Below are 26,020 nucleotides of genomic sequence, written 5' to 3' on the forward strand. Positions count from 1 at the left end.
ATATGAAAAGGATATATATATATATATATAATATAAATCACTACTTATCTTATTCCATATCATCCACCATTAATCCCATTCCATATTATCTCATTCTATATTTGGTTGAACACATAATATCCATAAGATAACTTATTCTATCTTATCATCAATCAAACATGGGATAAGGAACCCCCTTAGAGCTCTTCACAGGGGGATCCAAACTTCGAGGAGTTGAATGTTTGCCGTGCAACAACCAATAGGGTATCATCAATCAAATATTGTCTTAAAAAATTAATAACATTTTGATGGATTAAAACTATGAAATGTATGCATTCAAATCTCTTTAAATATTAACTTTAATTACAAAATAATTATAAAAAAATGGTATTTTCAATCCTATTTAGTAGGGTTAGTTACAATAAGGCCCTCCACATGGTCCTAAAATTTAAAAATAAAAATCAAGAAAATTCTAAATGTTAAATGTCAACACAAACACGGCAAAGGGGGCAAACCCTTTTTTCTATTAACCATAAGCCCACACAAGCTTTATGGAAGACATGGTTGCATGCAGGAAGAACCCTACATATCTCTCCATCTTCAAAATCTTCCCAACAAATCACACATTCACTAGTACTGCACTTTACTCCTCCACTTTCACCCCCATATACAAAGCTTGGTGCCATTTCCATCAACTTCTGCTCTATTGATCTTTGCGAAATATCATATGTTGTTGGAGTGGAATCATGAGAATGTGGGTGGTGATCATCATGATTAAGATTCATGTCTCCAATTTCGATATCCGTCTCTGGATTTTGATGATCACCATCATTTAACCTTAGGAAAATCGGGTAAGTGCTAAAGAATAAAGTCATCATCAGGACCCCGAATATTAATCCAACATCAGTAGTAGGAGGATGAGGAGGAGGAGAAGGAGGAGGGGGAAGGGGTGATGGTGGTTGTGGAATGGGTTGAGAAGCTAGGAACTGCTCCATGGATTTTGAGATTTGTGGATGAAAAGAGAGGGTTGACAGTTGATGCAACACAATTTATTTAGTCGTGTGTGTAGTTTATAAAATATGGAAGTGGGCTCCAAGAATCTAACTTTTTAAAGAATATATTTTAAGATATAGAAAAAGTCCTTATTTAACATTTTCTTCAATGAAATTATTTGATAAATTAAAGACATGGTTTTTGAGATTGATAACGAGAAAATCAATTAGATAAGATAAGAGAAAACAATTAATATATCTCTTCCTTAGTATGAATCAAATTATGGAAACTTTTTATTATTTTAGGACATGTAATATTCCATGTTGTATTAATGCTATTTCTAATATTCCATGGTATCCATGCGCACTTATGCGCTTGCTTGGGTCCATCTTGAGCACAAACTCTCCACCTATATCACTCTTGGTCGACGACGAATTCCTCATGGCCCAAACTCTCCACCCGTATCACTCCTAGTCGACACCTCTACCATTGTGGTCGACATGTATTTCTAGTATTGGTTCTGACTCTCATGTGGGCACTACCTAGATTCTTGTGGGGAACCTTATTTGTTATGAAGTGAAAAGAATTTTGAAAATTATGATCTTATATTCTCATTGATGATGATGGATATTTACATATAAATACATTTGAATTCTACCATTATTCAAACTTTATCTCTTATTATAATTTAAACTAATGGAATGATTTTGATAGAAGATAAAATCAATTTATGGATACTTATTGATATATTAGCATTTTTAAGCCTACTCTCCAAAATCAATATAAGCAATTCCAAGATATTATAACATAATATTAAATAACATCATGATGATTGTTGTGTAGAATCATGATGACATGCATCACATAAGAAAGAGTTTATTAAATCATGGACAGTCATGAGAACATGCATGCACAACATACCAAGATAGGTTGCAATTTCCACCATTCCATCTTTATAGTAATTAACATGTCCTCAAGCCGAGAATTAGGAAATTGGCCTTCTCCGCTAGAAGCCTATTCTATCAAATTACATATTGTGTGAATGGTTGATTGTGGCCTTTGCTTAAGATAGGGGTGTGCTATAGCACAATAAACAATTTAGGCTCTCTTTGGTAGAGTCAAGGAGGAAAATGTCAGGATATTTCGGTGATATATCGTCAAAATATAGTGTATTGAAGGGTATCGACACAATATTTCATGAAGAAATATCGGTTCGGCGATTTTGGCGATAAATCGACGATTTTGGCGATAAATCGATGATTTTTCCCAATACGCGGGTTAACAGAAGTGTCTTCTCTTTGGGCTAACTTACCCTTGTTATATAATGTACACTAAACTTATATATATTTAAACTCATTATATAAAGAAAATATTAAAAGAATATTTTAAAGAGCAAATTAATTATAATTATTTTATAATTAAATGTAAAATTTTCTTTTAATTAATTACCAAAAATATAAAAATTATATAATTTTATTCATAATGTTTTTAATATCATTAATAATTAATTAAATATTAAAAAATTATATATATATATATATATATATATCATAATTTATTTTATATCGTTTAATACAATTGAATTAAATGGATCATATTTTAATATTAATATATATTTTAAAATTGGACATAGTATAATCAAATATTATAATATTAGATGTAATTTAATAATAAATGTACACTTATAAAATTCATAGTTTTATCGATGCATACAATATTATTATCAAATATGATAAATCATGTTATATATATATATATATATATATATATATATATATATATATATATATATATATATATATCAAATTTTTCAATAAAATAATTTTAAAATGTCTACTATACTTCTAATTATATTATTATAAGGTTTTCCTTACATTTTCATGAGTTTTTAACAATTTTAAGTTTACCGATATTTTTTTCCAAAATATCCGCTGATATATCTGTAAAATCGAAGTACCGATATATCCGTGATTACTGATATTTTCATCCTTGGGTAGAGCAATGTTTGGAACAAAATACTTGATCATCATAATTGAAATACAATCCTTTATTTGCATCTTAGAAATTGATGATGGTAATGTAAGGACTTGTGATAATTAAATTTTTATCATAGTAATTCCTTTAGTGGAATTTGATATATGCACTTTGTGAGTAAAGGTATGTCAATTTGTGTTGGGATTGAACTCTTAAAAACAAGATATGATATAACAAAGTAAGACTTGATTGTCACCTTGTTATTTTTTTTTAGATGCATTAACATTGATTTGAGTATTCAACTCATATCTCTTACATTGTATATGACTTTGATACATTAGAAATTGCATAGATGCAAGTCATAATTTCCTTGTGTGTGGATAAGTTATTCACAGTTAGTTCATGAATTTGGACAATCCATTAGATGTTATAGTGCACTACCTCTTAATTAAAAAGATGATTTGTTTTGGCTATTAGGATAATTTCCTATGATGAGTACATGAATATATGTGATGCATATGAGATAAAACCTATGGTGAATCATGATGTAAAACTATTAGTTGCCATGATTTATTAAACTATTATACTGTATAGACTTTCAACTTTGAGAGCATATTGAACTTTCAATCAATTTTATTATAAGTTTCCTTATCTCTTCAATATAAATGAACAAAATTAACATTCTACTCCTTTTATCTCGTATATAATTTATAATTATTGGATGTTGGATGAATTTTTTTTTTCAATATTTTTCTATGTATATTTTGAAGTAATTTATTATCAATAGGCTATGATCAAATAAGTTTTAAAATACATTTATTATATTTTGGAGTAAAATTTTAAATATATTTCATAATCAAAACAATGTTTTCAAAACCAGATTAGTCATTGAATTAGAAAAGTTAATGATTTAAGATTCATTGATCGAACTGGTAATTGAATTGGTGACATCATAAATATATGATTTATACCTTATTAAAAATAAAAATAATAATTTATATATTATTAAAATTTTATTTAAAAATCATAAAATTATTTGAAAATCAAAAAATTAATTTCAAATTAGAAATTTAAATTAAAACCATAATTTTAATTTTAAATAAAAAATAAGGTGGTTGAGGCGGGAGGTAGAATGGGAGGAGGAGAGGGGGAGTTTTTAAACTATTCGGTTCACCCCAAACCGATCGGGTAGCTGATTCACCGGTCTGATCGTCGGTTCCGGCTATTTGATGCCGGTTCAAAGGCTGTCCGGCTCAAACGGTCGAAGCGGACTGGAATGGTAATCGGCCATCGGTTGTTTTTAAAACACTAATTAAAGTGTTTTAAAAATCAATTAGACTTAAAAGACTCAACTTCTGTCCAGCTGATCACCTAAATTGAAACCGCATCCACCTTAAATTTGATTTAATGTTCTATCCTCCCGCTAATTTTTTTTCCAAACAAACATTTGTTTGTACATCAAGCAGAAAGAAGAAATGGGCGTCAGCCATCTACACAATCCATCCATCCACTCCACCCCACTTCACACTACTACCATTTCAATTGCACCAAAGCTCTGCTCAGTAAAAAGAAAAGCACAAGGAAAAGGAAAAGAAGCATGTTCCAAAGGAGAGAGTTTCGGTGTTGGATTTTCTTCAACACTATGAGCTGTAACTGTTGTCTTCATTCATCAGAGCCTTTCTGGTTTTTTTCCTCATCTGGGTCGGTGTTGTCAAGCATTTATTTTGCTCTGAGCAGTGCCAGAGGTTTTCTGGGTGAGTTTCTGTTTGACTGTTTGGAAAGAGAGAAAGCGAGAGTTAAGTGAAAATGACATTGGATCGGAGGCAGGTGATTACCGCTATTCTGACTCTGTCAATGTTTGCCATGCTTGGAAACATGATCAAGAAAAGACCTCTTTGATGCGTTTCAAGTAAGTTCACTCCTTGTCCCCCTGTTTGTTTCCCGAGAAAATTGAGGAATTGTTGTGTTGGGTTCCACCGGAAGTGGGTTTCCGTTGCTTTTGTTTTCTGGGGTTCTGTGATAGTTAATCTTTCTTTAAGCTACCAAACGAAGCATTAGATGAATATATAGTTCGTGATGAATATATAGGTTTATTTTCTGTTATTTCCCACTAGTTGAATATTTTTTGGCTAGAAGCTCAACCAAATTGACAGCTTGAAATTTTCAGAGTTTCTTCTGGATTTAGAGAAACTTTGAAAAAAAAATAAAAAATAAAAATCAAGGGCATAACTTTTCTGGGATATTTTTTGACCTAATGCCTTTTTACTCTGCATAAAGGAAAACAGTTTTTCCACTGAATGGACCTCAGTTTGACACTCTGTACCGATCCCAATTTGAACAGCCTGAATCATGCCAAATTTATAATGACGCCATTTGCTTGTAGAATACAAATCACATATGCAAAACTATGTAAGTCAATTCCATCCACCTCAAAGAAGCAGTTGTCCTAGCCATTTGGGACCAGCAGCGTTAATCTTGGTTCCATTTTGGTGCTATGCTACTCCAGTATCAACATGTCTTTTATCGATACCTTAGCCAGGTGTTCTTTATGGTCCTAGCAATATGTTTAATTTGAACCATGCCCCTCATCTTGTCCTCAATTGGCATCACACCCAATTTCTCATGGATTTGCTCATTTCCAATCCCATCCTTCCTCATCTTGCCACTTATGCTTATATATGTATGCCAAAACCTTTTCCAAAACTGTATACTGATTTGATCTTCATATCAATTTTTAGTGCCATTAAGGCATCACTTCATGTTCAAGTAGAGCTGGCATGAACTAATTTTGTTTTTATGCTTTTTCAAATAATTTTATGGGGATGATTTTCTCTTTACAGGAATAAACTAACTTGGTCTGCCATTTTACTTTGAAGATGAAATTTCCTGCAACATCAAATATTGCATATGATGCTATCATGGTTACTAAGAAAGTGAGATTAACCTTCTGCACTTCAGTGGGCCATGGGAGAACAACACCGAAGCTCTAAAGCCTTTCTGGAACAAGCCAGCACTGACTAAGATCTCATTTGTTCCAAATCCCTTGCGGGACCTAAAGAAGATTTCCAGTCTTATCAATGACCTTAATGATTTTTATTACTCTTCATTGTTTAGCCTTCTCTTTAGCCCTTTCTTACTCATTTCAATATATAGAAGAGAGAGAGAGCCATCAAAAGGATTTGTTACATTCTCATTGACTGATGGCCCTGAATATCTGTGTATCACTTCCAGCTTTATATAATTATTCCCTTGTATATGGTTTAATTCCTTGGTTGCCAGTTGAAAACTAATTTTTTGGAATTAGAGGGTATAGAATGTTGCTCGTTGTGCATATTAGAATACACCCTCTAGTTCCCTCTGGAGTTTTCTGTTGTTAAGATGCAATTTGATTGGATTATTATGAGCACTTGATTCATCACATTGTTTTCAAATAAAATCTTCTGAATTAGCAGTATGATTTTTTTATTGGATAAAACTTCTCATTCTGCTTGTTTGTAGTCTGTAGGCAATCACTTTACCTTTTACCTCTTTGATATTTGGTGTAGCTCATGTTCTTTTTCTCTCTGCATTTTGCTTTTTTGGCAGATGGTATTTTGTGATTAGCTAGTGTAAAGTTTTTTACCTCTTAAGTGTGCTTTTGTTGGTTTCATCAAGTCATTAATGCTGTGGTTTTAGCTAGATATCTAGGAGTGACTCCTTGTGCTTCCTGACATCAGGGAGGGCAAACAGGGAAACAAGAGGTTAGTGTTCAGCTTAACACTATCAATATCTTTTCCCACAATTTTCTAACCTTGATTTTCTAGGTTACATGAGCTTGATATACACAGGATAAACTGGTTAATTAACCATGAAAAACAGGTGAAACTTGCACTTTAACATACTTGAACTTTGAAGAAATTTATGACTTCGAGAAATTTATTAGAAGCCTGGGTGTAGTTGTCAGAGTAGCTAAGGATTTGCCTGCTGAAGTATCAACTGGAGAGCTCAAGGCTGTTTGGGTTCTAAACAGAGCTTCTGAAGACTATATGGCTGCAAAGATTGAACCAGTATTCAGAACAAAGAGGAAGTTAAGGCTTGCAACTTACTTACCATCTATAACTATGAGGAGAGCAGAAGATTCTAGGTACTCAGATTTACTTGCCTGATTGGTAATGTTTTGGAACTCTCGTGTTGCAACCAGAACTGCAGGAAATGGTTCACTCTATAGTTGGGAGGCTAAGAGCCTTGAGCCCAAAGTCTGATGGCCTTTTCATCGCAGTGGACTTGAAGCTGGAAGTGTTGGAACAGGAGTGTCAGGGAAGAGAGGCTACTGGACAGAAAAAATTGTTATAATCCAGAGGAAATTGGTGTGTTTCTAACGTAGACACTACCATCTATTTGACTCAGTTTCAATGGCACCTTAGTCTTGATGCACTGAGAAAAATCTTCCCGAAAACGTATACAAAGGTAGAGGCTTCTATTTTTCTTTTCTCCTCATTAGTTTATCTTGTTCATTGTTGAAAACCCTTTCATGGATTACAGTAGTAGGCTTGGTTTGTCTATCCTGTCCAGAATGGTATCATGGGAGATAAAACCTTCCCAGCAAAAAGTTGTGGATTCGGTGCCTGCTCAATCAGCAAGACTTAGAATTTGGTTTTGACATGAATTTTGGTGATGTGTTAAAATACTCCAATTTGTGGAATTTCTAGTGATTCATGTAGAGACAGGTTGAAATTGGTTAGACTTTGTAAAGAGTCATAATACAACAGACAAGCCAAAATTTTTCAACATTTTTGCAAATTTAAACTTTTAGCATAGCAATGTAATATTTCACAAATAGATGACTTGATTACCATCAATCTGGTAAAATATTTCTCACTGTTTCCATATTTTCTATACCAAACTAGAGTATGCTATTAGTGGAGAGGCAAACCAGTGTGAGACATGCTTTCTTTCACTTGATAACTGCATACTGCTGTCTTGATTTGGGAATTACTTCCAAGTGATGTTGAGAATACATTGCTTAGGGTTGCAACTTAGGCCAACAATCTGCCTAGATGGGCCCTTTTTATTATCTTCCAATGTGGATGGCATGCACTTTTAGGAATTGCTTCAGCAGTGAAATGGCTAAAGATATTATTAAGGTTTTTCTTCAAAGTTAAATTGGAAGGTTCTTCCTGAAAGTTTCTTCCAAATGCACCTTGTCCTTGCATGAATAGTTGACAACTTCATATGTAGTTTGTCTTCGATCACTGCTGCTTAATTTCCTACTTAACAATGAGGAATATGTGTGCATTTATGAAACCATGACAGGAAGGAGTGATGCCAGCAGATAAAAAGGCCAAGTTCCTCAGTTCAGAGAATTATGAATTTGAAAAGGTGATAGACTTCTATATATGTTCCCAAAGTGATGTCTTTGTACCTTCTGTCTCTGGACTGTTCTATGCTAATGCCGTTGGGAAGAGAATTGCTTCTGGAAAGAGCCAGATACTTGTTCCTGCACAAGTAACAGTTTCTTCTGCTCTTAACTTCAGTTTTATTTCTCCCTACATATCTAGAAAAAACCATTTTGCTTATTCCTGTTTTTGTTGAGTTTACATAAGGTATATTCTGAATATAGCTGTGAAAAATCCTGCAAATAGGCACTTCTCTTAGTTTTTCCATCTTTCTCTGCAAGTTGTACATCTTTCACTTTGGTTAGATGTCTATAGTTAAATGTATCATACAATAGTCATAAGGCTAAATTTGTTCAATTACTTGTAGAGTGTAGCTGCATGAGTGCAATGTAGAAGTGTTAAACTTTTAGTAATCCTTCTACACGTGTATGTATTTGTGAGGTTCCAATATTTTGCTTCTCTACACTTGCTGTTGCTTTGCATACTTTTCTAATATGGCTCTTGGAGCAGTGGTTTTTGCATTTGTTCTCTTTTAAAATCTCGTGGTCGTTGATTGTTTACCAATGCTTACATCTAAAACATTTAGATTAATGGTGCACACTAGTAGTTTTGTGAGTGTTTGGCTAGGTTGACAATTTTGGACAAAAATTCTTAAGTATTTCCTAACTCAAATTTTCTAAATCCTTCTTCGTACTACTTGCCTAATTAAGATCAAGATGTTGAAAATGCTTAGAGGCCAAGGTATGTAGTTAAGGGTGTAGGTGAATGTGAATTAATCGAGTTTTTAAATTACTTTTTTTTTCTGGAACTATTTTTTTAAAAGACTTGAGGAGGCTAGGGCAAGAGTTTTTTTGATTAAGTGTTTTTGTGCCTTGCTCCAAGGTTGATCCAGATTTAAGTAAGATCGATCCATTTTTTGTTGGATCTTCTTTTCAGCCATTGGATCAAGGGTTCCTTTTCATATTTAACTCAAATGTTTCCAGTTTAGGACGGGGAACAACAACGATTGTCTTTCACTCCCTCTGAGCTCTCTTTCTTCAATCCAAATTGGAAATGTTTGGTTTTGCAAGAAAATCCTCCTTACCTTGATTTCCTAATCATTTTTTCAATTGGATTTTCTTCAAAATGGGTTGGTTCATAGCATTCATTCATCTTTCATTTTCTCATTTATTTAAACTCATTTTCTTCTTGTGCGGATTGAAGAAGAGGTCGAGATTGAGTTTAGTGTGAATTCCAAGTGTGCTCCGAAAGAAGGTGTGATGCTGAAGTTGAAAGGTGCTAGTTAAGTAGTCTGGGAAGGATAGATAGACTTGAGCTAGGTAAAACTTTGTACTCAATTGGTTATTGTTCATAGTGGAAGCTTTTAATCGTTAGGAGATTTTCCACGCTAAAATTTGGTATTATTGTCTCTCTTTCTCTTATTCTTCTTTTTTGTTCATCTCCATTTATTGATCTAAATTTCATATTTGGACATATATGTTGGATGGATAAAAATTGAGATAACATGAGTTCAATTATCCTTTGGAAATCTTGAATAATTTTTTGTTCAATTTGATTATGACATCAAGTACTAATTAGAACTATGTTGATGAGTTAATTATTCTTAAATTTAGGTTGGAGAGTGTTAATACATTTGCATATTTGCATGTGAATTGCATTTATAAATTGTTAAGAGAGTGTTGTTACATTCGTACTTGTATGTGATTTTTTTTTTTTTTTTGAAAAGTAGTTGGAAGAGAAGGTTATGAGAAATACTAAGAAAAGATAATATATGTTGGGAGACTTCTTCAATTTGTTTAAAAACACCTATTCACCTTCCTTCTTAGCGTAATCCATTATTGAGATTTATCCTCTAGTTTGATAAACATTGTTGACTGAGTCCTTATTAGCTTAAGCTTTTGTTTAACTAGTATGGTATCAGACTTATGATTCCAGGGGGTCTAGAGTTTATTTGCTCCAAATTGTTGCATGCTTTTGAAAAAGTTATGGAAAAGGCAAATTATTTTGATATCATTATTTCATGGATAAATTTGGTTTATGCTAAGTTCCAGGGAGTGTTTAGACTTAGAGGCAATTCTATTTAGAACTATGATAGACATAGTCAAACATAAATGAGCTAAGGTGGTGTAAAGGTCCCCCTTGGATATTCAATGCCTCCATAAAATTCCAAGGAGTCTTGAGGACATGTTGGTTATTACTTTTAAAGGCTTGGGGAACTCATTAAGAGGCAAGACACTTTGGCAAATTGCTTGCCTTACTTTGATTTGGATGGTGTGGCAAGAGAGAAACAATAGGATCTTTGAGGATAAAGGGAGAACGGAAGAGATGGTATGAGATTTGATTCGGTTTTATTCTTCTCTATGGGCTTCTTGTACTGAAGCTTTTAGAGGAGTTCCTCTAAATGTTCTACAACTCAATTGGATTGGGGTTTGCGTTTCAAAAGTTTGAAGATTGATGGGGCTTCTCTTTGTTTTTAGAGTTCTATTGTTGGGAGTTTTCTCCTTTGTTCAATTTGTGTAGGAAGGACCTCTCATCCTTCCCTTGGTTTTTTCTCTTTCTCTTGTTTCTTTTATCTCTCCTGTATCTGTTCTTATATTAATATATTCTTCTTCGTTTCTGATAAAAAAAAAAAAAAAAATTCCATGAAAACGATGAAGTCATTTTATGAATACTACTTATGAGAATTGATGCCTTCCTTGCATAGTGCAATGCCTTGATCAAATTATCTTTTAATTAAAATAAGGGTTGTTGGTGTGTATATGTAGACCCACATTTTTCATGTGCGTCCCTACTTGACGACGAAACTTGTTTTTTAGTGAAAAATTGATTTTTTTTTTTTTAAGTTGAAGTCGTCACTTATTTTTATTTATTTTTAAAGGGAAAACAAAATAAGAAATAAAACCTTAAGTGACTCCTTTTTGAAGGAAAGACAAAGTTTGTGAAAACCAAGTTTAGGTCCAGGGGTCAGGTTACTTATTGGGAAGGTGCCATAAGGTAGCACCCCTTTAAGCGTAAAAAGGTCTCTACTAAACAAGTGGAAGGAACTAAGACAATTGACTAATTGACTAATTGACTAATGGATACCAAGAGACAACAACATGAATATACAACAAGGCAATAGTAATGTAAAACAAAGATAAAGAACACTCAAAGCATAGCATGCATATCAAAGGAATCAAACAATGATGGAAGGAAGGTATCTCATTAATGCCCAAAATAAGGCATGCAATCACATAATAAATCTAAATAAAATAACTAAAGGGGAGATACGGTACAAAGAAAGGCACGTCTAACATGTATAAGATTTCTATAATGCAAATCAAGGGTCAAAGGAAGTTAAAAGCATGCCAAGAGGGGCTGAATTAGCAAGTTTATACAAGATATACAGAAGCTAGATAGGAAGCAAATACTTACAAAATAAATCCAAATAAAATAGTTAGACATGAGATAAAATCAAAACAAAATTCTACAACACATTCAAGGTGTTTAAAATACAATCCAAAAGCCTAATCATAGATTTCAAAGAACATCTTATTGCTCAAAGACAGGGTAGAATAACAAGTCATGCAAAAACGAAATTATTTGACAAGCATAGGGGTGAGATAAAATTAAAACAAAAATTACACAACATATTCAAAGTGTCTAGAATACATTAAAAATTTCTATGAGGCTCAAACATGCACCAAGCATCCCAGATTTCAAATAACAAATTGCAACTCTAGATTTAGGTCAACACCACAAGCATTGAAAGATGGGATTAATTTACAAGTTTGGAAAATTATTTTTAAGTGAAACCAAAACCCACAAGATTATTCAAGAAGTCTAGAATACAACGAAAATATAAAATACAATTAAAAACTCATGAGCTAGGACTGATTTACAAAAACATTTCGAATGTTAAAAACAGGGCAGAATCTGGATACTTGGAAAAACCAATTTATTTAACAAGTTTGGAGAAAGATTTTTCAACAAAACAAAAATTCTTTGATGCATTAAGTGGTCTAAAACACATTCCAAACCTAAAAAATATTTTAGGACAAGTAAAAAAAATCCAGATTTGAAAAAACACTTAATGGGTCAAAAACAGGGTAGCAAATGAGTGAATTTTGGAAATCAATGAATGTGAGCTTTGCATAAGCCTAAATTAATTTCCATGATCTAATCCACATCCCAACCCTCCAATTATCATGGGAAGAAGCTCATGAGGGTTGGAAATAATCTCATTGAACTAAGATTTGCATGATTAGTCCATGTTCTAAAAATTAAAAAAATAAAAATCTGAAAATCATAATTTAGAAAAATGAGTGATGTAGACCAAAGGAGTGAGCCATGGATTAACCACATGGCTAACACTCCTTTCAACCCTCAAATGAGTGTGGATTTAAGCTCGTAAGAGGCATGTAGGACTAAATTAATACTCACACATGAAAAAGAGGACTAGAATTCACAAAGAAACACCCATAGATAAGGATGTTCTCATGTCAAATCATGTACTATGTACCAATGAACATGACAACTATTAGTAACCACAAAATGACCATAATCTCAAACCGCAATTGACCATGAAAAGGGATTCAAAAGGGCTAAGAATGGTTCATTAAAAACCAGTTTGATAAAGTTTTCCAAAAATCACAAAAACCATGAGAGCAATTACCATTTTCTCAAGCATGATGATAAAACCAAAGCCCATGAAAGAAGGCTTGACCTTAGGCCACAAAATTGGCCATTGAAAGATGCTTGAAATCTTAGCCAAGGAGGGTTTGAAAATGGATTTTACAACCAAATTTGCAAAGAAAACCCAAAAGGACAAAAATAGGCTTCAAAAGACCTTTTCTATGGAAAATCTTTTTGGAAAATAAACAAACACTTTGTGACTCTCAAAATTTATTTTAAAATTAGTCAAAAAGGCTTCCAAAATCATTAAAATGGAGGGGGAAAACGAAATCCCCAAAAGAGAAATCAAAAGGAAAACAAGGATTTCGAATCCAAACAAAGCCTCATTTCTTGAATTGATCAATGGGCTTGAAGATGGGTAAAAATACCCAAAAGAGACCAAAATCAAGTTAATCAAAGTCTCTAAACCACTGTGCAACAAATCTAATCAAAGATTAGACAATCCCTCAAGCAATCAAGATGAATAAAATGAAGAAAAGAAGAAGAACGATAAATAATGGACCAAATAACCAACAATCAAGTGTGTAGCCTTCAATATCCACACCCAATATATGAACCAACCCAAGAATCAAAAGAAAACGGAAATGAACCAAGAATGATAAGGGGAAAATGAAATCTAAGTGAGCTTACCAAGGATTTTGCGCACAAGTGAACACTTGCCTTTTAACAATCCAAATTCTCTTCCAAGCAAAACCTTATTCTTAGCTCTCTCTTCCTTCTCTTTCCATCTCTAAACATTGACAAAGTTTCCCCTCCAAAAATGCCAAGAGTGTTGGGAAATCCTGGATTGCTCTATTTCCAAACCTTAGATCGTTAGGGTGCATGAAAATCTATCTTAGGTTCTTAAATCTATCGTAGTGGAAAACTTGGTATTCAAAAACCAATATGAATACTGTTGACTTTGGGATTTTTGAGAATTTCTCTTTTGAATTATTTCAATAGAATTACACCAAATATATACAAATTGTAAGAGGTTAAAAATGGAAAAAAAGGAAGGACCTAATTTCTAGCCTAGGATATCTTTATTTACAAAAAAGAATTAGTCAACTAAACTAATAAGGAAAAACTAAATTCAAAAATATTTCTTAGTTGGAAAGTCTTCGTACAATTTGTCTATATTTTCCAATACTCCCTCTCAAGTTGGTGAATAAATGTTTTTCATCCTCGACTTGCTTGTGATGTTACAACATAAACGTGTTGTAAGTCCCTTAATCAATATATCAACCAATTGGTTTTTTGTGGAAATGTAAGGGATGCAAACTAGCCTACTATCCAATTTTTCTTTGATGAAATGTTGATCCACCTCTACATGTTTAGTGCGGTCATGCTGAATTGGATTGTGAGATATGCTAATGGTTGACTTGTTATCACAGTAAAGTCCCATTGACCCCTCCCACCTAGCCCTAAAGTCGGTGAGTATGATTTTCATCCAAAGTTCATATATTCCATGTGCCATGGATTGAAATTTTGCTTCTACAGTTGATTTTGCTACCATTAATTGTTTTTTACTCCTCCAAGTTACCAAGTTACCTCCTAAGAAAGTGCAATAACTAGAGGTTGATCTTTGATCTATAACTGATCCAACCCAATCGACATCTGTATATGCTTCAAGTCTAGTTTCTCTTGCTTTTTGAAATTGAATGCCTTTCCTTGGTGTTGATTTTAAATAATGAAGAATTTTGAATATTACTTCTATATGTATCTCCTTGGGATTATGCATGAACTGACTCACTACACTCACCGCATAAGCTATGTCTAGTCTAGTATGCGATAAGTAGATCAACTTTCCCACTAGTCATTGATATTTCTCTTGATCTATCGACACATCTTCTTTATCTCCATTAAGTTTGTGATTTGGCTCAATTGGCATGTCAGTTGGTCTACATCCCAACATTCTTGTTTCTTTGAGAAGGTCAAGTGTATACTTCTACTGTGAAATAACCATTCCTTCCTTTGAATGTACAACCTTAATTCCTAGGAAATATTTTAACCTTCCAAGATCCTTAATTTTAAATTCATTTGCAAGTTTCTTCTTTAGTTTCTCCATTTCCTCCCAATCATCTCCTGTTACCACGATGTCATCAACTTATACTATGAGAGCTATTATCCTTCCCTTCTCTGAATGTCTAATGAAGAGAGTGTGATCCCCTTGGCTTTGACAATAACCTATGTTTTTCATTGCTTTAGCAAATCTCCCAAACCAAGCCTTAGGCGATTGTTTGAGATCATAAAGAGCTTTGTTCAGTTTGCAAACTTTATTTCTCATAGAGTCTTTCATAAATCTTGGTGGTAATTCCATATAGACCTCTTCCTCCAAATCTCCATGCCAGAAAGCATTCTTTATATCGAATTGTTGCAAGGGCCAATCAAAATTAGTAGGTAGAGATAACAAAATATGAAAAATATTCATCTTTACCACCAGGGCAAAAGTTTATTGGTAATCTATCCCATAAGTCTGTGTATAACCCTTAGCTACCAATCTTGCCTTATATCTCTAATGTCCTATCTGTTCTATGCTTCGTAGTGAACACCCATTTACACCCCACCTTTCTCTTGCCCTTGGGAAGATTAACAAGTTCCCAAATATTATTTTTCTTCAATGCATTCATTTCTTCCAACATAGCTTTCTTCCAATTCTCATCACTAAGTGCCTCTTGAACACTTTTAGGTATTTTTATAGAGCTAAGTCTGGAAACAAATGCTTGATATGAGGATGACAAGTTTTCAAAAGAAACAAAGTTGCTAAGTGGATGTTGGGTGCATTGTCTTTTTTCTTTTCTAAGGACAATAGGCAAATCAAGGTTACTAATGTCATTAGGGGTAGAGATTGTTTGATTTTCAATACCTTTATCAGGGTGAATGGTTGGGGCATGTAGAGATTCTAGAGCTGGCTGCATCCTCCTTGAATAGACTTTAAGTGGCGTTGAATGATTCTCCCCTTCTTTCCTTTGAATGATAGACTCAAGCTTCTCTATGTTCTCAGGAGGAACAAATTCTAGAGTATTGTGGGGTGAAGATTCAAGTGAAGAATTGGTTTTAGAATGTGGAAGAGTTAGATCAGGAAAAAATTCCTTATCTTCTACAAAGGGCTCCCTTTGAAGATAAGATTGGGGCTCCCCTTGAAGATAAGATTGGGAGAAGAAAGGTTGTTGTTTGTTAAAGGTGACATCCATAGTTTCAAAAAACCTTTGGGAATTAGGATGATAACACTTGTATCCCTTTTTTGTTAGAGAATAACCAATGAATATACATTTAAGAGCTTGGGGATCCAATTTAGTTTTATGATATGCCTGAATGTGAACAAACACCACACCCCTGAATATTTTTGGGGCTATTCGACTAAAACCATCAAAGTGTGGGTAGAATTGAGTGAGAAGATTTATGGTTTCTTTGAAATCAAGCACCTTAGAAGGTGATCCTGTGGACCCCGCATTTCGGCTCATGCGTTTTCCACTCGATGGTGAGCTCGACTTTTATTTCGAAAAAATGATTTTTATTGATTAAGAAAAAATGACATGGAGTCGCCATTTATTTTTGTTTTATTTTTAAAGGGTAAACAAAATAAGAAAGAAAAAAACCCTAAGTGTGACTCCTTGTTTTGGAAAAGGTGGTATGTGAAAAACCGGATCGGGTTCGGGGGTCAGGTTACTTATCGGGAAGGTACGATAAAGACCGTAGCACCCCTCTAAGTCCCTAAAGTCGGGTCTCTACTAATAAAATGAAGCTGACGTGGCAATCAATAGGAAAATCAATGGGTACTCAAATCGATTAAGCGCATATGGGAATCAAAACATGTAATAGGAGTAGATGCGTACCTGGGCCACAAACGAGCAATGCGCTATCATAAAAATAAGGTTAGTGCACAATATAGAGCACGAAACATATCACATGCATCACCAAACGGAAATTAAAATTGTTCGAAGGAAAACTGGATTTTTGAAATTCATTTGAAAATTGGAGTCTTAGAGGTTATTTGAAAATTGGAATTTTAAAGATTATTCGAAATTTGGATTCTTAGGAAGTAGATTTAAGAATGAGAATTTTAGAAATATTTGAAAGAAATTGGGATTTTGAGGAATTATTTGAAAGTTCGGGATTTTTAAGGAAAACTAAGTTACGAAAATTAAGGCTTTGGGAATTAAATTTTGAAAGAAATTAGAATTGTAAGTTACTTGAGAAGTAGAGATTATGAAAATCGATTTATAAAAAAGTTGGCAATCTTGAAAATCATTCGAAGGTAGAAAAAATAATGAATAAAATAATAGTGATAATAATAATAATAGGTAGCGGGATAAATACGGGGATTGGAGCATGGGAAACTGAAAATTAAGTTCGGAGATAGGACAATTGGAATTTCAGATAGCTAAATTTATAAATCAGAATTTTGAAGAATTAGACTTTAATGATTAAGATTTTTAAGAGAAATAAATAGGTAAGTATGGGATAATGCTACTAATTAATCTAAACGATATTGGAACGGATGAAAGTGAATAGTGAGATTTGTGAGATTAAAAATTAAATTTTGAAATATTGAGATTTTTAAAAGAAACAAATAAATAAATATAGAATAACGTTACTAATTAATCAAAACGATATTTGGATGAAAGAAAATGAATAGTGAGATTTGTGAGATTAAAAATTAAATTAGGAAGTCAAGTTTTTTGAAGAATTGGACTTTGAACGATTAGAATTTTTAAAAGAATTAAATGAATAAATATGGAATAATGATAATGATAACAAGAATAATATCTAAACAGATGAAAGTAAATAGTTGAATATTTGAAATTGAAAAATAAATTAGGAAGTCAGATTTTTGAATAACCGAGCCTTATTGATTTGAATTTTTAAAAGAAATAATTAAATAAATATGGAATAATAATAATAATAATAATGATAATGATAAAATAATGTTTAAACAGATGAATGTGGATAGTGGAATTTTTAAGACTGAGAATTTGAAGAGTTATTTAGACATGAGATTTTAAATAAATGAAAGAGTGAATAAATAAATAAATAAATGGAATAATAAAAATAATAATGATTCGATAAATAATTACGAAGATAGAAATTTTGGAAATTAGAAAATTTGAAACATTGAATTTAAGAATTTGAATATTGGAAAATTACATTTAAAATTAAAACCTTAGAAAATTATCACGAGAATTGAATTTTAAAGGACTAAAACTTGAAAAATAATAATAAGCGAATGAATAGATAAATAAATAAGCAAATAAATAAATAATATTGGAGTTCGGGAAAATTGAATATCAAGAATTGGAGTTATACGAACTGAATTTAGATTTAAATTTGAGAAGGTTATTTCGGAAATGCTACATAAATACAAATATATATATATTTTTTTAGAACAAATGCATGGATTGGTAAATCTAGGACTTTGAAAATTTAAGGGATTTTATAGGGTCATTTGAGCACGTGAAACAAAGAAAAGGTGAATGACTAAAATAAAATAAACAAAGAAAGATAAAACTCTTAGTGCTGGGAGTTAGGAAATGGGGCAATGATGGCCACTGCATGCGCCTTGGAGGATGGCTGGTGCTGACTGGGACTGGACGCCGCAGCCCTCCACAGCGAGAGGATCGTCCTCACAGCTACTGTTGCCGCTGCCGACGGCGCTGAGGAGACCGACCACGGAGATGATGGAGTCGGCACGCCATGCACGCGGGAAGTCAGGCGTGTCGTCACATGCCATCTTTTCCGACGAGAACCTGGTTCTGATTGAAAATTTGAAAAAAAAAACCGACCACACACCCCATCTGCACCTCTATCTGCCTCCCTAGAAATTTTCAAAGTCCGCACTAATTCTAAGAATCCAATCCTTATCCGACGAGAACTCCTTTGACAAGGCTGCCATCCCTTTTTTAAGATCAATATTCACATCCTTAATGGGTCTAATAAAAGCTTCTAACTCAGCTGCTTTAAATTCATCATTGCTCGATTAAAACTTCTCTGTATGGAGCCACCATTCTCATGAGTTGGTATTCCCATGAAGCCACCAAGTCTTCTCCCCTTTTCACAAGCTCAGGTACCAAGTTCCGTCAACATCTAAGAACTAGTCTCCAACATTATCAACGAATGATGCATATAATGCCGCGCATCCAAAGTACCAACAGAGAACAGAGGACAGCAACCAAGAAAAACAGAGTATGGAGGATGAAACCAAGATGAACCGGTGAAGGCCACATTTTGTGTTTTTGGTTCCCTAGCTTAGAAGTAGATATGAACTAAGTGCATCCCATGGAAATGAAAGCAAAAACAAAACTCCCACATGATGATAATGAAGCTAAAACAGAGTCGTGTTGCTCTCGAGTCACCCCAAAGAAAACGAAGGAGATAATAACAATAAACCAAACAGAAACCATGGAACTAAGCCCCTAATCAAGCAATCCACATCAAATACCAAGAAAAGAGAAAGAGACTACATGCCGACGAAAAGAAACAAAAGATCCATGACGGTCATACCTAGGTTTCTCACAGCTTGGTCAGCTTCTCACGCCTTTTGTTACTCCAAAACAGGGAAGACTCCAGCTCCCTTCCTCTCCCTGTTCTCTGATCCCCTGCCTGAAGACAAGCCCCCCTCCGCAGATCCCCCTTCTTCCCTTTTTTTCTTTTCTTTTTAGCTTCCTTTGGCTTCTCCCGCAAGCCTCCCTGCTGCCTCTCCCATCAGCCGCACTTCTCTGCCCGAGCCAACCTCCCATCAGCCGCCTGAAAGCAGCCCACTTGAGAGCCGTCTGGAAAAACAGCAAAGCAATAATAAAAGAAAAGTCCCCTAGCTCCTTGGGGGGGTCTACAGATCCATTGATAAGATGAGCAGCAGTTAAAATAGCCTCCCCAAATATACCTTTGGAATATTCATTTGAAAAATCAAGGCTCTAGTCACCTCTAACAAATGTCTATTTTTCCATTCAGCTACCCAATTTTGTTGTGGTGTATCCATACAAGAGGATTGATGAACAATTCCTTCTTTTTCAAAATATGATGATAGACATTGGTTGAAGTACTCTCTTCCATTATCGGATCCCACTTTTGGATTTTGGCATCAAATTGGGTTTTTACCATTTTATGGAAACAGGAAAAATAGTGCTAACATCAGATTTGTGTTTCATAAGAAATACCTATGTAACCCTTGTGGAATCATCAATAAAAGATACAAACTATTTTACCCCAACAATGCTTTGAATTCGAGTAGGCCCCCCAAACATTAGTGTGGATTAGGGTAAATGGAATAAAACATATATTATTCCTTGAAGGGAATGACACATGATGGTGTTTAGCGAATTCACACACATCACAATGAAAACTTTGAATATCTAGTTTTCCAAACATAGTCAGGAACATCCTTTTTAACAAAGAAAAAGATGGATGACCAAGACGAAAATGGGATAACCAAACTTGAGTTTGGGAAATGATCCCTCAAGAGATGAGTTGCATGAGGCTGATTGATGGGCCCTAGGGAGTCAACACATGGCATCAATTATAATGGGAATAAGAATAAAACTAAGAGAATTTAAATTTGTAATGGTAAAACCAAGTTTCTCATTTCTTTCTCAATGTGGAACATCCAAAGGCAATGGTTCAGTCATGTTTGGAATTTTGGTGATGTGTCACAAGGTGCTGGCATGGTGGATGACAAGGCAAGAATGGGACACGTGGTTGTTAGCATGGTAAAAGGTGATGTGGTAGGCCAAGTGAAGAAAATAACATATGTTGACCAGTGCAGGCGTAAGAAAGGGGGAGGATTCCAAATATAAAGACAGTTTAGTAGGAAAAGAAATCTACCAAGAAATAGATAGAAATAAAAGATGATTTGCTTATAGGAGAATTCCAGGGAAAGTAGAGATTTTTAAGAAAGGAAACAAAGTACTTTAAAAATGTCAAGATATTTAATGGTGTTTGCTAACAAGGGAACATGGGAAGTGGATCCTTGTTTATAATTGAAAGCCTGTAAATATCAATTCATTTAAGGACTCAAGGAGCCTACTCCACACAGTCAATTAATTTTGAAATCTAGTAGATTTAAATTTCTTGCACATTGTGTTTCTCCCCACTTCATTTCAGTCCCTTTTATCATTCTTCATCATTTCTTCTTGTTTTTTTTGGGATTTTGAAGATCTCTCTACAGATATAAGGTCCCTGACCTGCACATTCTGCTGCCTAATATATCTGTTGGGCCCTTCTTCAACCACAACCATGAGCTTTGATTGATTCCAATTGATCAAGGCTGAAATCAACCTATGAACAGTGAAGTTAATAAATGGAATTAAGTATCAGTATTGTAGCATGCCCACACTTATCAACAATCAAATCACATGTCAAATTTAGCCTTGTTAAGTTATTTTATTGAGGGAACACATAGATCTATATTACCTTCAATTTTTCCACATTTTAACATATGAATTGAAAGAAAGGTGCATAAAGTGAGCCTTAATTTATATTATTTTCAATTTTTTTTTCCCATTATATAAAACTAAAATTACGTTAATTTCATATTTATTTCAAGTTTTTTACTTTGTTCTATAAAATATTTTAAAATATTTCTATAGTTGCATTATTTTTTATGTGATTTGTTTGTTTAAATATACTTGGATTTATTATGGAAGTCATGTAGTAATAAATATAAGAGATATATACTTTTTACAAAATTAATCATTTGTTCAACCAATTTACCTAAAAATCTGTCATAACTGGACTAAATTGACTGTGGGTGGACTTGGATTGACTTATAACCTGACCAACCTGCTGGTATTGCAGGGCTAAGTTTTCTTTATACACCTGTTATTTTTCACAGCTTTGACACCTTAAAAGTAAGCAATCCATCATTTTCTATCTTTGAGGTGTCCAGCAAGCAGAGAGAAGAAACAGGCGTCAACCATCTATGGTATCCATCCACTACCTTTCACATGTTGCAGATGAACCAAAGCTCTTCTCAGTAAATAGAAAAGGAGAAAGGAAAGGAGCATATGCCAAAAGTGAGAGTTTCGGTGCTGGATTTTCTTCACTATGAGCTGTAACTGTTGTCTTCATCTCATTGAAGCATTTTTGTATTTTTCCTCATCCGGGTCGGTCTTTCAAGCATTTATTGTGCTCTCAGCAGTGCTAGAGGTTTTCAGAGTGTCTCTTGTGTGAGTATTGGGAGCGAGAGAAAGAGTGAGTTTAGAGAAGGAGAAAGAGAAAATGGCAATGGACGCGAGGCAGGTGATTGCTGCTATTCTGACTCTGTCAATGTTTGCCATGCTTGGAAACATGATCAAGAAAGATCATTTTGATACGTTTCAAGTAAGTTTACTCTTTGTCCCTCTGTTTCCCAAGAAAACTGAGGAAATTGTTGTGCTAGGCTTTCTATTTTTTTTTGTTTTCTGAGGTCCTGTAATAGTTAATCGTTGCTTTCTGGCATTTCTCAGCTACCAAACAGAACATTAGATGATTGTAAAATTTGTGATGAAAAGTCTGTTGCTTTATCTTTGTGAGCTGTGATGCCATTTGATCTCTGCAGTTCTGAATGAATTGTTTTGCATCTGCATGTTTTTAGTTAAGTTTCCTTATATTATTTGTCTCAAATGTTTACCTTTTGAATTTCTAACTGAATATTTTTGCTTGATTTTTAGCCAATTGGCATCGTGAAACTTTTCTTTTCTTTTCTTTTCTATTTTTTGTTTTTAATTATTTGACTTGAATTTTTGAGTTTTATTAAAAATTTCATAGTTTCTTCTGGATTTAGAGAATTTTGAAAATAAAACCATGGGCTTCCTGGATCTTTTTTCAACTAATTTCTTTTGTCCTCTGCATAAACAACCAAGAAAAAAAGAGCCGAGGTATTTCCTTTGAATGCCAAATTTAAATGATGTTATTTTCTTTCAGAACACAAATCAACTCTGTAAATTTATTAAGTCAATTCCAACCATCTTGAAAAGGCCTTTGTTTCTAGCCATGGGACTGGCTATGCTAATCTTGGTTGACCATTTTGGTGTGCCTAGGGCCACTTTATTTCAGTACCAACACGTCTTTTTCAAGTACCTTAGCCATGTGTTCTTTATGGTCCTAGCAACAAGTTTATTCTGAACCATGTTCCTCAACCTGTCCCCAGGTAGCACTACACCCGATTTCTCCCAGATTTGCTTATTTCTAATTGTCTTTTTACAACTTTTCACTTATGCATTTCAACCACAAACTTTTTTCAAAATTACACACTGGTTTGATCTACATGTCATTTTTCTATGCTATGAGGGTGCTACGTCAAGTTCAAATGGTATCGGAATCAAAGAAAAGATATAACAAGTATTCATTTTTTATGTATTTTCTAAAAATAATTTTGCACTACTGATTTTTATTTATTTATCTTTTATGGGAATCAACTAACTTAGTCTGCCATTTTGCTTTGAAGATGAAATTTCCAGCAACGTCACATGTTCAATACGATACCATAAAAATTGCTGAAAAAAATATCATTGACCTTCCAACCATCCGCAGAGGGCCATGGAAAAATGATAGTGAGGCACTGAAACCTTGCTGGAACAAGCCAGCACTCGGTATGTTCTCATCTGTATTGGATATTTATCAATTATCTTTGTGAAGCATTTTTCATTAGACAGTTGTTTAGCCTTCTTGTTAAACCTTTCTTACTTTTTTCAATGTACAGAAGAGAGAGAGCAGTCAACAGGTTTCATTACATTTTCATTCTCAAATGGCCCTGAGTATCATGTATCACAGGTAAATTTATCACTTCCAGCTGGCACCTGTGCCTTTAATTTTTGTTTTAATAATTTATTCAGTTGTATATGTTTTAGATCATTAATTCCCAGTATAATATCTGATTCTTCAGAATTTAGAGAATATAAAATGTTTTTATTTGTGCATATTGAAATACCCCTAGTACTTCCTGTTGAGTTCTCCATTAAAATGCAATTAGATTCTATTTCTTTGAGCACTAGATTCATCACATCATTTCCAAATGAAATTTGCTAAATTTGTAGTTACATATTTTTTTTTTAAATATAACTTCTCATTCCATGTGTTTGTCATCTGTAGGCAGTTGAACATGATATATAATGTACTTCAGTTTTTACCTATGAGATGTTTGGTGTAGCTTGCATTCTTTTCTATCCCCACACTTTTCATCTTTTGCGACAGATGGTATTTTGCATATGGCTTGTGTTTGAAGTCATTTATTACTGTTCAACATGAACCCAAATTGCTTTGCAAACCTTGTTACAAGCAGCCGCTTTTGGTTTTTATTTATTCAAAATTTATCAGTCTGTTAGTGTTACTCTCATAATTTAGGGGTTCATATAAGTTATCGGCTTTCCTTTTTCTATTATGCTAACTCTTTAAAGAGATTATACTCTAGCATTAAAATGTGTTTTTGTTGATTTCCTCAGCTTGCTGATGCCGTGGTAATTGCAAGATATCTAGGAGCAACTCTTGTGCTTCCTGACATCAGGAAAAGTGAAAGAGGGCAAAAGAGGTTAGTGTTCAATGCAATGCTATAAATTTCTTTTCCTTCAATTTTTTGACCTTGATTTTCTAAGTTACATGGGCTGGACATATACAGGAAAAATGGGTTTATTAACTATGAAAAACAATTGCAACTTATACTTAAGTATAAATGAAACCCTTTCAGGAAGTTTGAAGAAATTTACGATGCAAAGAAATGTGTGAAAAACCTGGGTAGTGTGGTTAGAGTAGCTCTGGATCAGCCTTCTCAAGCATCAACAGGAAAGCTCACGGTTGTTCGGGTCCCAAACAGGGTTTCTGAAGAATATATTGCTGCAAAGATTGAACCAGTATTTAGAACAAAAGGAAACTTACGTCTTTCAACTTACTTCCCATCCTTGGATATGAGGAGAGCTGAAGAGACTAAATATTTGGATTCATTTGCATGCTTGGCCATGTTTGGGACTCTACAGTTGCAACCGGAGCTGCAGGAAGTGGTTGACTCTATGGTTGGAAGGCTAAGGAACTCGAGTCGGAAGTCCAATGGCCAGTTTGTTGCAGTGGACTTGAGGTTTAAAGTGTTGGAACGAGAGTGCCGGAGAAGAGAGGCTAAAGGAAAGAAAAATTGTTATAATGCAGAGGAGATTGGGGTTTTCCTAAAGAAGATCGGTTTTGACAGAGACACTGCAATCTATTTGACTCAGTCTAAATGGCATCACAGTCTTGATGCACTGAGAGAGATCTTCCCGAAAACATTTACAAAGGTAAGGTCCTCTATTTTTCTTATTACCCCATTAGTTTATCTTTGTTCATTTTTTAAACATTTAGATGGATCATGGTAGTAGGTTTGATCATGGTGTATAGAACAATATCTAAGGATTTTAAACCTTTCCAGTCTGCACAAAGTTGCAAAGTTAGTGCCTCTGAACCATCGAGCTTTAAAATTTTGGTTTTAACATGAATTTTGGTACTGCTAAAATAAAAACAAATCTCAAATTTCTGGAAATTCTTAGGAGTTCCATATAAACATTTTTGAATGCTGTTGAAGACCTCTACTTTAGGTTGAAAGCATTGCAAGTTATCAGTGTTTGATCATCATCTAATACTTTCACATAGATGACTTGATTGCCATCCATTCCCCTTAAATTAGCTACCATATTGTTGTTACCACACTAAAGTATGCTATCAGTTGATGAGAGGCAAAAGCAGATCATAATTCAGAACATGAGACCAATCCAGTGGTTTCTTTCAGCTGATAACTGCATACATCTGCATCTAGATCACCCTAGTCATAAAACACTAGTTTGACTCAAGCCTTAGCCTATTAAGGACCCATGACATCCGTCAAAGGAGTTCTGAGTCGATTGACTTTTAGTGGAACTATAGTGACTCCTTTTAGGAGTTACTTTGAAGTGATGTTGAAAATACATCACTTGGGCATGAAACTTAGACTGACAAGCACTTTAAATTGATCCATTCTATTATCTTCCAGTGGGGATGGCTGGTACTTATTTTGGAATTAAGTAAGCAGTGAAATGACTAAAGATATCTATTAAGGTTTTCTTCGAAGTTAGATA

At 34.0% G+C, this 26,020-nt stretch overlaps 1 protein-coding gene across 5 annotated transcripts in view; it reads left to right on the top strand.

The window, feature by feature from the left end:
* Positions 1-4,307: 4,307 nt before the first annotated feature.
* Positions 4,308-26,020, top strand: part of LOC100264991 (protein MANNAN SYNTHESIS-RELATED 2) — a 31,810-nt gene continuing 10,097 nt past the window's right edge. For 4 of the 5 annotated variants that reach the window (XR_009466920.1, XR_009466921.1, XM_010658575.3 and 1 more), the window contains exons 1-8: positions 4,309-4,855; positions 5,787-7,392; positions 8,239-8,430; positions 21,765-22,289; positions 23,395-23,539; positions 23,650-23,720; positions 24,389-24,474; positions 24,631-25,207. Coding sequence is in view for 3 of the 5 variants with exons in the window: in XM_010658575.3 (XP_010656877.1) it covers positions 22,188-22,289; positions 23,395-23,539; positions 23,650-23,720; positions 24,389-24,474; positions 24,631-25,207 (981 nt within the window). In the remaining 2 variants the exon portion in view is untranslated. Of the gene's footprint in view, positions 4,856-5,786; positions 7,393-8,238; positions 8,431-21,764; positions 22,290-23,394; positions 23,540-23,649; positions 23,721-24,388; positions 24,475-24,630; positions 25,208-26,020 lie in introns of all 5 variants that reach the window. The other variant, XM_010658572.3, reaches the window with a different exon arrangement.

Source organism: Vitis vinifera, chromosome 11 (assembly GCF_030704535.1).
Source record: "Vitis vinifera cultivar Pinot Noir 40024 chromosome 11, ASM3070453v1".
Taxonomy (NCBI): Eukaryota; Viridiplantae; Streptophyta; class Magnoliopsida; order Vitales; family Vitaceae; genus Vitis; species Vitis vinifera.